The 13,666-nt window shown below is 42.4% G+C and overlaps 1 protein-coding gene across 2 annotated transcripts in view; it reads left to right on the plus strand.

The window, feature by feature from the left end:
* The window catches only part of ascc1 (activating signal cointegrator 1 complex subunit 1), a 56,620-nt gene that overhangs the window by 28,736 nt on the left and 14,218 nt on the right, over positions 1-13,666 (plus strand). For both annotated transcript variants that reach the window (XM_043679134.1, XM_043679133.1), the window contains exons 7-8: positions 6,378-6,497; positions 11,179-11,303. In XM_043679134.1, the coding sequence (XP_043535069.1) occupies positions 6,378-6,497; positions 11,179-11,303 (245 nt within the window). The remainder of the gene's footprint in view (positions 1-6,377; positions 6,498-11,178; positions 11,304-13,666) is intronic.

Below are 13,666 nucleotides of genomic sequence, written 5' to 3' on the forward strand. Positions count from 1 at the left end.
AAGCTCTAGCACATCCAGATGAAGACGTGTAAACATTTCCAAATCTTGGTTTATTTAGTTGTTGAAGTGTCATGGTAGAACATGTCTTGCATCCATCCTGGTGTTGCTGTTGCATATTCACTACTCTCTGTTGTGCGAACAGTAATGAAACAACAAAGCCTGCTGAGAGTCATCAGAGGGCGTGAATATAAATGAATGCCGATGTGTTCAACCTCCTGCTTGAGTAAACAGTTTTAAATAGTCTCTTTCCAAGGCCAGTGAAAGATTGGAACAGTATCCCTCAGGAGATTATGACGCATTCATAGATTGATGTTTGTTAGGCATGCATCATGTGGTTTACATGATGAGTACTAACGAGAAGTGAAGTAATTAATGTTAATTGTGCAGTAGGTTAAGTACAATTCAACTGCTTCTTATCTGTTTGCCACCATGGAATTAAGGAAATGCTTCACAATATTTAGGGCAATTTTTAAAAAAAATCTGATTAAACCTAACCAGCAAACCTCTTCAAAACCAAAAGAACTGCAAATGCTCTAAAACAGAAACAAAAACAAGTTGCTGGAAAAGCTCAGCAGGCTTGGTAACGTCTGTGAAGAGAAATCAGAGTCAGCATTTCAGGACGATCACCGAACCCAAAACATTAACTCTGATTTCTCTTCACAGATGCTGCCAGACCTGTTGAGCTTTTCCAGTAACTACTTTTTTTGTTTCTGCAAACTTTTTCTATCATTCCTTTAATGTTTTCATATAGATTCGTAGAGATGTACAGCACGGAAACAGACCCTTCGGTCCATGTCGACCAGATATCCCAACCCAATCTAGTCCCACCTGCCAGCACCTGGCCTATATCCCTCCAAACCCTTCCTTTTCATATACCCATCCAGATGCCTTTTAAATGTTGCAATTGTACCAGCCTCCACCACTTCCTCTGGCAGCTCATTCCATATACGTACCACCCTATATTATAACTTTTTTGCTTCATGTTGCTGTTATTAGTTCTAACTGATGCTTCTGTTTAATCAGTAGCACTTTCGCTTGCTTGTAGAACTGAAGGTTATGGCTTCAACCCTACTCCTGATTTGGAGTACCTAATCCAAGCTAACACTTGAGTGCAGTGTTTCAGACGCAGTTTAAAACGTGCTCAGTAGGAAAAGAATCCACTGAAGCAAAGTAGTCTCCAACAATGCCTCGTTAATGGACTGTGAAGGCAGCAAAAGAGTAATGGAGGGGTGCGCAGTGACTGCAGTAACACAAGATGTCCTTGATAATTGGCGGGTTTCAAGCAAGGGTGAAGTTGGAAGTAATGATCTGGCCCAGAATTTTAGAAGGATCTTCTCTCCAACTGAGAAAATCTGTATTAAAGCAAAAATATTTTATCTGTGTATTGGCAAACAGAGGATTCAGATATGCTAAGTAGGACCATTAGCTTATCCCCAGTAATGCTTAAGGCAGCAGGTTTAGAACAAGTTCCTTTCAAACTCTGTAATGTATGCAATCCAAATTGTACCGTACAACTATTTATGAATTTCTTCCATCTCCGGGTTACAACTTTTACGTTCCTTTGCAGCAACTTTTATTTTTGCATGACTTTTGCTTGTTTTTGTAAATGGTAATGTAGCTGACTAATGCAACCCATTCTCTGAGCTGCAGCAATTGCAGGCATTTCCCACCATTTTCTGCATCAAAATGTCTACCGGAAAGTGCTGCAAAAACCTTCGAATCCTGTTTCTCCTGCTGTGTTGTTGCTGTCCCAGTTAGTGGCATTGAATGAGCAACTATTAATTGTAAGCTGAAGTTCCAATGCAGATTTATTCAAGACAAAAATAAAGACTGGTATTTATACAGCACCTACGGGGAGACTGTTGCATAGACGGTGGTAAAATCACTGCTCTAATAGTCTAAGAGATCTGGATTAACACTATAAGGTGACTCAAGTGCAAATCCCACCATGGCAGCAAATGGAATTTAAATTAATCAAACAAGAATCTCAGTAAAGATAACTGCAAAATGGCCAATTATTGTAATAATCCCATCTGGTTTGCTAACTCCTTCAGGGAAACAATTCCACTGTCCCATCCTGATCTGGCCTATATGTGACTCCAAACCCACAGCTGACTCTTAACTGCCCCCTGAAACGATCTAGACAGCCACTCGAGCATGGGGTGTAGGCAATAAATGCAAGCCTTCTCAGTGATTTCCACACCTTGTAATTTTTTGTTTAAAAGCCACAGTAGTACACTAACTGAATCCTGGGCAATTGGACTCAATTTAATTGGAGCTGCTACTGCTCTATCTTGATAATTTGAACAGTTTGTTTTACCAAAGAATCTGCTTATATTTCTACCTCTTTACCATGTGTAAGACTCAGTTAAATACTCTGAATAATGGTACGGGATGTAGATTCTGGGATTTATATATACTTTAATATCCTTTATTCTGGATACTTTACTCTGAATTTTCAGTATGGCATATGGATGTCTATATGCCTGAAATGGTTTAGTGACTTGTTCGTTTTTTTGTAGCCATGGTGATTTTTTGTTATAAGAGGGAGTTCCTCGTGTGTAGCAGGATTTCCATTGCAAGAGTATATGAGCATACAAAGTAACAGTTGTGCTTTAGGTTTTCAGTTTAGAAGATCAGAAGATTTTTCTTTTTGATTAGGGACCACACCCACTGCTTAAAAAAAATATTTTTTGATTGAGCTTAACGGTTTGCAGAAATTTTGGCTTTAGTTGGATATGGAGAAAGTGAGGACTGCAGATGCTGGAAATCATAGTCAAGAGTGTGGTGCTGGAAAAGCACAGCATGTCAGGCAGCTTCCGAGGAGCAGGAGAATCAACGTTTCGAGCATAAGCCCGTCATCATTTGAAACATCAATTCTCCTGCTCCTCGGATGCTACCTGACCTGCTGTGCTTTTCCAGCATCACGCACTCTACTCTGAAACTGGATATGTCAAACAATTGCTCCTGACAAAAGGAGATGGTTCAGAACTGTTAAGAAATTGCTTGCCTTATTGTAAGAAGTTTTGTTTGAAGTTCCCAGACCAGACGTGTTTGGCTGAAACTGTGATGGGGTTGTTTGAAGCTGAGAAGTAGAGGGTCAGTCGTGGGAAGAGTTGATGAAGAGGCTGTCAGATTCGTAAGACAGAAAATTGAACCTATAGTCAAATTAAGCCCAGAAAACCCATGTAAAAGAGAAGGAGATTCTCTCTGCTGTGAGTACAGTAAAGACATGCTGTTGAGATTATTGGGATATATTTTACAAAATCTTTAAATTGGTGTTATATGTAAATTGTTAGATTTATTCTATTTTATTTTCATTTCTTCTGCGTAGCGATTGTTATCTTTATTTGTATATTTGTGTCTCAGTGATAAACCATCTCATTAAAACTGAAACAAAAAAAAAGTTCCATCAAGCCAGGTTTCCATCTGGAATCTGACTTGTCCAGGAATAACATCAGCTGGGATCACAATGTTTTTCCTAAGTTACTTGTGGCTTCTGCCACTGAACAGGCATTCATCTGACCCTTTGTGAGTGAGCTCTATCCTTAGTTTTGTCCTGCGATTTTGTTTGTAGTCAGAATAATGGAAATGTTTTAGAACATAGAACAATACAGGCTCTTTGGCCCTCGATGTTGTGCTGACTTTTTATCCTATTCCAGGATCAAACTAACCTGCAAACCCTTGATTGTACTATCTTCCATGTGCCTATGCAAGAGTCGCTTAAATGTCCTTAACGTATCTGACTCTACCACCATCACTGGTAGCACATGCCACGCACCACCACCACCACCCTCTGTGTAAAGAACCTATCTCTAACATCTTTCCTAAACCTTCCTCCAATCACCTTAAAATTATGACCCCTTGTGATAGCCATTTCCACCCTGGTAAAAAGTCTCTGTCTCTCCACTCTATCTATGCCTCTTATCATCTTGTACCCCTCTATCAAGTCACGTCTTACCTTTGGTCGCTCCAATGAGAAAAGGCCTAGCTCCCTCAACCTTGTTTGATAAGACATGCCCTGCAGTCCAGGCAGCATCCTGGTAAATCTCGTTTGCATCATCTGAAAAGTTTCCACATCCTTCCTATAATGGTGCAACCAGAACTAAACATAATATTCCAGGTATGGTCTAACCAGGGCTCTATAGAGCTGCAGCTCTTAAACTCAAATGAAAGCCAAAACACCATACACCTTTTTGACAACTCTATCTACTTGGGTGGCAACTTTGAGGGATCTATGGACATCGACCCCAAGATCCCTCTGTTCCTCCATACTGCCAAGTATCCTGCCTTTAACCCTGTAATCTACATTCAAATTCAGCCTTCCAAAATGAATCACCTCCCACTTTTCTGTCTGCCACTTATCAGCCCAGTTCTGCATCCTACCAACGCCCCATTGCAACCTACAACAGCCCTCCACGCTATGCATCACTCCACCAACCTTTGTGTAATTGGCAAACTTACTAACCCACCCTTGCCACTTCCTCTTCCAAGTCTTTATAAAAATCACCAAGAGTAGCGGTCCCAGAACAGAGCCCAATGGAATACCATTGGTCATGAGCTCCAGGCTGAATACTTTCCATCTAACACCGCCCTCTGTCTTCTATGGCCCAGCCAATTCTGTATCTAGACAGACAGGTTTCCCTCTAACCCATGCCTCCTTAATTTATGAATGAGCCTACTATGGAGAACCTTATCAAACGTCTTGCTAAATCTACCTTCATCAATGTGTTCTGTCACATCCTCAAAGAGTTCAATAAGGTTTGTAGGCATCTCCTGCCCCTCTCAAAGCCATTCTGACTGTCTCGAATCAAGCTATGATTTTCCAAGTAATCATAAATCCTATCTCACAAAATCTCCTCCAATAATATGCCCACCACAGACGGAAGACTGACTAGTCTGTAGTTCCCAGCATTATCATGCTGGTGGAGGAGAAGGAAACATTGCTGCACAGGGGAGCTTCAGAGAGAAAGTAACAGATGGCTGGCAATGGAATGATAAACCCATGTGGGCAGGCTATACCGATCGCATCCTAGATCTGGCTGGGCTTGATGAAGTCATTGTACACCCCTGGCTGTAGCACACAGCTCATGCCAGCTGCTGTTTGTTTCAAGTGAGGAAGAGATATAGAAATTCAGGAGGTAGGAACATGAATGAGAATGGAGAATAATCTGTGATTGAGTTCTTCATGCAAGGAATGTGGAAGCAGCATCTTTAAACAAGAGACGAACTGCATTTCAGTAGCACCTTTCTTAACTTCAGGATTCTCGAAGTACCTTATGCAAATGACTTACTTTTTGAAGGGTAGCCACAGTTGTAATCCTCCACATTGTTTATAATGCAGATTTCAGTCTATTCACAAGACCTTCCTTGCAATTTGGTGTTGAAGTGGACCAGAGGTAAACTTGATCAGTGTTGGCAGCAGATAGGATGTTGTGAAAGTGGACTGTGATGGAAGAAAATTGGGTAACCTGAGCTCCTTTTGACAGTCGCGATGTTATTGCGTTATGGCTTTGTGTGTTTTGCTATGTCTGAGTGTTAAACCCTTTGCAGTAGTTTGCAGTTATGTTTATACAGTGAGGTGATACAAAGAACCTGACTTGAATCTGACGTTCAATAATGTGAACTGCACAAAGTAACTTTGAAAAGTGAGTCTGCAAGATCTTAAGTGGCACATCACATTGAGGTGGTTTATATTCTATGTACATATTACATCTATATACATAAAACAGAAGCTTTGTAAACAGTCTGCTTTCACTCTGTGTCATGCATGATTCTCCACTTGTGTGTAGTAATTTGATTGATCCACTGGCTAAGTCATTTTGGATCTTTTTATTATGAGTTTCAGTGGCTGTAGTTGCTGTCGTGATTTTATTCACCATTTCACTCTATCAGGATCAAAGATTATAGCTACATAAAGGGGAAATGGAGCTATTTTAAGATTGAATGAGGGCAGGGGGGGATCCCTTGGGTTCTTGTTGAAATCTAATCCTCAAACTGTTGCAGTGGGGATTCTGGATTAGTGGTGCTGGAAGAGCACATCAGTTCAAGCAGCATCCGAGGAGCAGTAAAATCGACATTGCGGGCAAAAGCCGCAGTGGGGAGCCATTTTGGTGATTTTTGTCTAATATTTGCACACAGTAACTAACTGAGAAAATTGGGCGAAGTGTGTGATCTGCAAGAATATGTAACTGTTATTAGAGGAGTTAAACAGTTCATGGCTCACCTTTGTAGCTTTATCTTCTATTTCTGATGCCCTTGTGTTACGACTCACTCGTTTAAATTGTAGACCCCAGTCTTTGAATACTTGCTGTGGTTGTACTTGTGTTAAGTGCTTGCTCATCCTGTGACTGACTTGCGCTATGCTTCTGTTCCAGCAACCTTACTGGTGGAAAGCCACTCCTGGTGAGAATGGAAGGGATCGAATACATGAATGATGACCCAAGTATGGTAGATGTACTTTATGGAAAGATTCAAATGAAGAATGGAACAGACGTGTAAGTGAGGAAGAACTTGACAAATCAGTCACACCCTGTGTGATTTCTGGAGAAGACCAGTTCTACCAGATCATGAATGCAAAAATAAATATACCCTCCCCTCTCCTTTTTAACAATCACGTGGCTCTTAATGGGCCCAGAGACGTCAGTAATGTTCAGGGGACCTGGGTTCAAATCCCACCATAGCAGATGATGGAATTTGAATTCAATTTTAAAAATCTGGCATTAGGAATCTAATGATGACCACAAATCCATTTTTGACTATTGTTCACTTTCACTAATGTCCTTCAGGGAAGGAAACTGTCTGGTCTTACCTGTTCTGGCCTGCATGTGACTCCAGACTCAGCAATGGGTCCGGGGAAATAGGGATGGACAATAAATGCTGGCCAAACCAGTGACACTGTCATCCTATGAATGAATTTCTTTTAAAAATTCCTACCCAACCATCTCTGCAGGGATCAGTGTCTCAAAAAACCAGGTTAACTGGCTATTCATATTGTAGCTATTTGGGAAACTTTGTCATTTGGCTATACACCAAATACATACGACCTGGACTGTGCTGACAGAAAGGGTGGGAGGAGCTTTTGAGGTTTGGTGCGATTGTTGAGTGCCACCAGATTTCCTCCAGTTTCCACTGGCCAAAATGACCAGAGCTGAGGACTACTTTACGCCTGTGACTTACTGATGGCTGGGGGCTAGATGATTCAATTTGATTTGATTTATTATCGCTGCATATACTTGAGTACCGTGAAACGTTTTGTTTTGTGTGCAGTACAGGCAGATCATACCATACAAAGTGCATCAGGGTAATAGAACAGAGAGAGGAATCCAATGTTACGGCTGCAGGGAAGGTGCACAAAGAGAGAGTCAACATTAAATTTAAAACTTGAGAGATCCATTCAGAAGTCTAACAACAGCAGGGAAGAAGCTGTTCTTGAATCTATTTGTAAGTGTATTCAAACTTTTATATCTCCTGCCAGACAGAAGAGAGTGGAAGACACTGGGGGTGGGAAGGGTCTTTGTGTTAGTTGCTTTCCTGAGAAAGCAGGAAATATAGATTTAATCAATAGGTGAAAGGCTGGTTCGTGTGATGGACTGGGCTGTGTTCACGAATCTTCAGTTTCTTGTGGTACTCTCAGACCTCAGACTCAAAGGGCATTCAATCTCTTACAACCTTTCAGTGCTCTGACACTGTATCACTGACCAGTGCATAAATCTGTTTCAGCAGGTGCCCTCCAGTGTCAGGATGCTGGGTCAGGTGATATTAAAGGCATCCTGTTTATAGTTGCTTATTTACATGGAAAATGGAAGTCATTCTCACCTACGCAGGGGACCTGCTCAACAGATTTACTGATTGGAATCTCTCTCTACTCTAGGGATTTCACATTGTGACACTAACCCAGGTAGCACTGTAACCCAGTACTTGATAGTATCACTACTAGGAGAAAGTGAGGACTGTAGATGCTGGAGATCAGAGCTGAAAATGTGTTGCTGGAAAAGCGCAGCAGGTCAGGCAGCATCCAAGGATGCTGCATCCTGAAGAAGGGCTTATGCCCGGAACGTCGATTCTCCTGTTCCTTGGATGCTGCCTGACCTGCTATGCTTTTCCAGCAACACATTTTCAGCAGTATCACTACTAGCCCATCCTTACAAGTTGGATGATAGAAGAGATAAAGCAAGATAAAATACTGTGAATGCTGGAGAAACCCAACAGATCTGGCAGCATCTGTTAATGGATGCTCTCTGACCTCAAAAAAAAGGGTGACACGGTGGCTCAGTGGTTAGCACTGCTGCCTCACGGTACCAGGGACCCAGGTTCGATTCCATTCTCGAGCAACTGTCGTGTGGAGTTTGCACATTCTCCCCGTGTCTGTATGGGTTTCCTCCGGATGCTCCGGTTTCCTCCCACAAAGATGTGCAGGTCAGGTGAATTGGCACACTAAATTGCCCGTAGTGTTCAGGGATGTGTGGGTTAGGTGTATTAGTCAGGATAAATGTGCAGTAATGGGGTAGGGGAATGGATCTGGGTGAGTTACGTTTTGGAGGGTCGTTGTGGACTTGTTGGGCCGAAGGGTCTGTTTCCACACTGTACGGATTCAATGAGAAACAGAGTAAATATTTTGCTTTTAGTATGACTGTTGAAGAAGAACCTTTTTTTTTCTCCACAGGCTTGGCCAGACGTGCTGAGTTTCTCCAACGATTTCTATTTTTAAGCCAGAAGAGATTGTTGGATTAGGGTTTGGGAGATGTAGTAGTTTAGGGCAAGGCCCCTTCCTGGGACAATGTAACAATACTTTGTACTTTCTTTCAACCACCCAAAGGATCAAGTGACTGACATCACTTGTATGCTGTGTATTCCTAGTGTGGTAAAGGAAAGTTCATGCAATCCACAAGTGGCTTTTAAACTGTTTTAGTCATGTCCGTTTGAATGCCCCTGAGGTTGGAATTGTTTGAAATAATTTGTATTTGTCAAGTCCAGTTTGTGTTTGCGTTTTGTTTTATTCATTTGTGGAATGCATGGATCACTGATAGCACTCACATGTGATTCCCATTCCTAATTGTCCTTGAAGATAATAGTGATCTGAGCTGACTTCTTCAACCGCTGCGGGCTTTATGGTGTGTGTCTATCCACAAGCTGGGAGTTATTGAGATGGGAGTTTCAGGACATTTTGCAGTAACAGTGAAGAAGCATTCCAAAGGAGAGTCATGTTGGACTCGAAACATTTAACTCTGTTTCTTTCTCCACAGATGTAGCCAGATGAGTTTCTCCAGCATTTTCTGTTTTTAAAGTGAAGTTCTCTATTCTCCCTTGTGTCAAAAGATCATTGGTTCATGTCCCACTCCTAAGCAAATAATACAGGATGATGTTTCGAACTGGTATTGACAGAGATAGAAAAGTCAAGACTTGATCCCAAGGACGTAGTACAGCCAACAGCTTGAGAATCAACTTGTAAATTATTCCAGCGCACTCCCATTAGCGGGTGATAAGAGCCGGAGAGATTCCTGGTCAGCTGCATATGGAAAGAAACATTGCATCTCCATTATCACTCTCCGCAGCTCCAGAGCTGTCACATTTGTGGTCCTCTCTGATCTATCACCTTCATCCCCACCCCCCATCCACCTGTTGTACTCTTTGCTACCTTCTCCCCAGCCCCACCCCTCCCCCCTCATTTATCTCTCCACCCCGGAGGCTCCCTGCCTTCATTCCTGATGAAAGGCGTTTTGCCTGAAACGTCGATTTTCCTGCTCCTCGGATGCTGGCTGACCTGCTGAGCTTTTCCAGCACCACTGTAATCTAGACTCTGATTTCCAGCATCTGCAGTCCTCACTATTGCCACATTTGTGGGTGGTGTTTAGGGACCTGAGTGCTCAGGGTTATGAATGAATAAAATCGGTGAAGATGGGCAAGAGTGCATTACATAGTGGCCTTTTCCCATTGAACCTCTGCAGTAGCTGATCCAAGCTGTAATAAGTCCCTTCTTCAATCGCTCTTACTGCAGATGGATTTTCGCTGAGAGAGGCTGGCCTGAGCCATTTTATACCCATTGGAGAAAAAGCACTCAGGATTCATTGATGGGTTACTGATGGTTTCTGAAAACGAAACAAACAGGGAAAGCTGGAAGGAGATGGTCACTATCTTAGAATGCAAACTGAACTGGCTACAAACAAATTGAGGGGATTGTAGATACACCAGGTTTAAGTATTTGAAAGAAAGATACCTGGGGATGTTTGGGGATTACGGAGAAAAGGGTAACATGTTGTGGATCAAACAGTTAGCCATGTTACATTTATCACAATTACAAGAAATTGTGGCTCAACAGACAATTCCCATTCCTCTGGCTCAACAAATGGTGGTTAATTAGAGAGTTTTCTGTGCTTGCTAATGATGGAAAGCTCTCAGACCTGGGATGAGAGGGACACCGGTTAGTTCCTTATGTTCCTATTCTCTTCCCAGACCCCTCTGGAGCAGGAAGGTAAACCCACTTTGAGACACAAGCTGACAAACAAGTCTGGCTTTCCCCTTCAGATCTTTTGTATTGTATTTGCTGCACCCAATGTGGCCTTCTGTACATTGGAGAACCCAAACGCAGACTGGGTGACCACTTTGCAAAACACCTTCAAACTGTACACAAACAAGACCTGACCTTCCCATAAGTGGTCATTTGTCCTGCTCACATATCCACATGTCTGTGAATCACACTTGCTCCAGTGAATCACAGTGCAAACTTTACAGCCTACTGGACTTAATATTGAGTTAAACAAATTGTGAACCACCTCCCGTGTCTTCCCTTTCTTTTAGCTTTACCTATTACATTCTCTGTCACCATGTCCCCTCTCGCCCCACCCACACCCTGTGAACTGTCTGTTCTTTCCAGCCTGACAGTTAGACATTGTTTTATTATTCTGACATTCCGATCACTTAATCCGAACTATCAACATCTTTCTTCCTCCAGCCCTCTACTCCACCCATCCCCCACCTCCAACTATAGCATAAATGCTACCCCCTCCACACTTCACTTCAACTCTGATGAAGAGTCGTCTAGACTCAATGTTAGCTTGCTCTCTCTCGATGGATACTGTCTGACCCACTGGGATCTCCAGCATTTATCATTTTCAGTAAAGATCTGGTTTTGGTGCCCGCTCCTCGTGTTTCTGTGACCAGTTATTCCTTTGTGAATAGATTGCAGCTGATTGCAGATGGACTGATGGAGCGATTCGTTGCTTCTGGATTGTTGGAGAAGGAATGGGACAGGGTAAAGCTTCATGCTACTTTGATGAACACTCTTTTCAGAAGGGACCCAACAGGTAAGTGTTAAATGCTCAACCCATTTCACTTGCCTTACGCTATGCAGTATCACTGTGTGTGATCTGTGCTATGTGTGGCCAATTAAGGTAGATTCGCCATCGTCCTAGTGGATCATAGGGCTACTCTCTTAATAGAGAGAGAGAGACAGACAGATAGACACACACACACAACTGATGGTGGTTTAAACTAAGGGTGAGGAGAGAGATTGAGAAGGAGAGTCCTTCATGGTAACCTTAGACAGTGTGGGAGCTAAACACATGTTGTTGGCATCACTCTGCATCGTAACCCAGCTGTCCAGCCAACTGAGCTAACCGACTACCTGTCTATTCACCCGATGTATCTTAACATGCAGTGACCAACGTGCTTGGTAGACCATGATAATTGTAGACCCCCCTATTGGTTGGCGGGAAAATGAGAAACAAATTTGTAAGGAGATCTCAGTTATCTGTAAGGATAATAGCGTGGTTATGGTAGGGGATTTTAACTGTCCAAACATAGACTGAGACTGCCATAGTGTTAAGGATTTAGATGGAGAGGAATTTGTTAAGTGTGTATACCAGAATTTTCTGAGTCAGTATGTGGATGTACCTCCTAGAGAAGGTGCAAACTTGGGGAATAAGGCAGGGCAGGTGACTGAGGTGTCAGTGGGGGAGCACTTTGGGGCCAGCAACCATCATTTTATTGGTTTTAAAATAGTGATAGAAAAGGATAGACTAGATCTAAAAGTTAATGTTCTAAATTGGAGGAAGGCTAATTTTGACGGTAGCAGGCAAGAACTTTCAAAAGCTGATTGGGGACAGATGTTCACAGGTAAAGGGACGCTGGAAAATGGGATGCCTTCAGAAAAGAGATAATGAGAGTTCAGAGACAGTATATTCCTGTTAGGGTGAAAGGAAAGGCTGATAGGTGTAGGGAATGCTGGTTGACTAGAGAAATTGAGGACTTGATTAAGAAAAAGAAGGAAGCATATCTCAGGTATAGACAGGAGAGATTGAGTGAATCCTGAGAAGAATATGAAGGCAGGAGGAGTATACTTAAGAGGGAAATCAGGAGGGCAAAAAAGGGGACATGAGATAGCTTTGGCAAATAGAGTTAAGGAGAATCCAAAGGGTTTTTACAAATAAATTAAGGACAAAAGTGTAACTAGGGAGCAAATAGGGCCCCTCAAAGATCATCAAGGCAGCCTTTATGTGGAGCCGCAGGAGATGGGGGAGATACTAAACGAGTATTTAGCATCAGTGTTTACTGTGGAGAAGGATATGGTAGAATGTGGGGAAATAGATGGTGACATATTGAAAAATGTCCATATTACAGAGGAGGAAGTGCTGGATGTCTTGAAATGCATAAAGGTGGATAAATCCTCAGGTCCTGATCAGGTGTATCCTAGAACTCTGTGAGAAGCTAGGGAAGTGATTGCGGGGCCTCTTGCTGAGATATTTGTATCATCGATAGTCACAGGTGAGGCGTCAGACTGGAGGTTGGCTAATGTGGTACCATTATTTAAGAAAGATAGTAAGGACAAGGCAGGGAACTATTGACCGGTGAGCCTGACGTAAGTTGTTGGAGGGAATCCTGAGGGACAGGACTTACATGTATTTGGAAAAGCGAGGACTGATTAGGGATAGTCAACATGGTTTTGTGTGTGGAAAATCATGTCTCACAAACTTGATTGAGTTTTTGTAAAAGGAGCAAAGAGGATTGATGAGGGCAGAGCAGTGGATGTGATCTATATGGACTTCTGTAAGATGTTCGCCAAGGTTCCACATGGGTGACTGGTTATCAAGGTTATATCTCGTGGAATACAGGGAGAACTAGCTATTTGGATACAGAACTAACTCAAAGATAGAAGGCAGAGGGTGGTGGTGGAGGGTTGTTTTTCAGATTGGAGGCCTGTGACCAGTAGAGTGCCACAAAATTGGTGCAGGATCCACTACTTTTTGTTATTTATATAAATGATTTGGAAATGAACATAGGAAGTATAGTTAGTAAGTTTGCAGATGTCACCAAAATTGGCGGTCACCTCAGATTACAACAGGATGTTGATCAGAAGGGCTAATGGGCTGAGGAGTGGCAGATGGAGTTTAATTTAGATAAATCCGAGATGCTGCATTTTGTGAAAGCGAAGCTTAGCAGGACTTAATGGTAAGGTTCTAGGGAGTGTTGCTGAAGAAAGAGACCTTAGAGTGCAGGTTCATAGCTCCTTGAAAGTAGATTCGCAGGTAGATAGGATAGTGACGAAGGCGTTTAGTATGCTTTCCTTTCTTGGTCAGAGCATTGAGTATAGGAGTTAGGAGGTCATGTTGCAGCTGTACAGGACATTGGTTAGGCCACTTTTGAAATATTGTGTGCAATTCTGGTCTCC

The sequence above is a fragment of the Chiloscyllium plagiosum genome, chromosome 38, assembly GCF_004010195.1.
Source record: "Chiloscyllium plagiosum isolate BGI_BamShark_2017 chromosome 38, ASM401019v2, whole genome shotgun sequence".
Classification (NCBI taxonomy): domain Eukaryota; kingdom Metazoa; phylum Chordata; class Chondrichthyes; order Orectolobiformes; family Hemiscylliidae; genus Chiloscyllium; species Chiloscyllium plagiosum.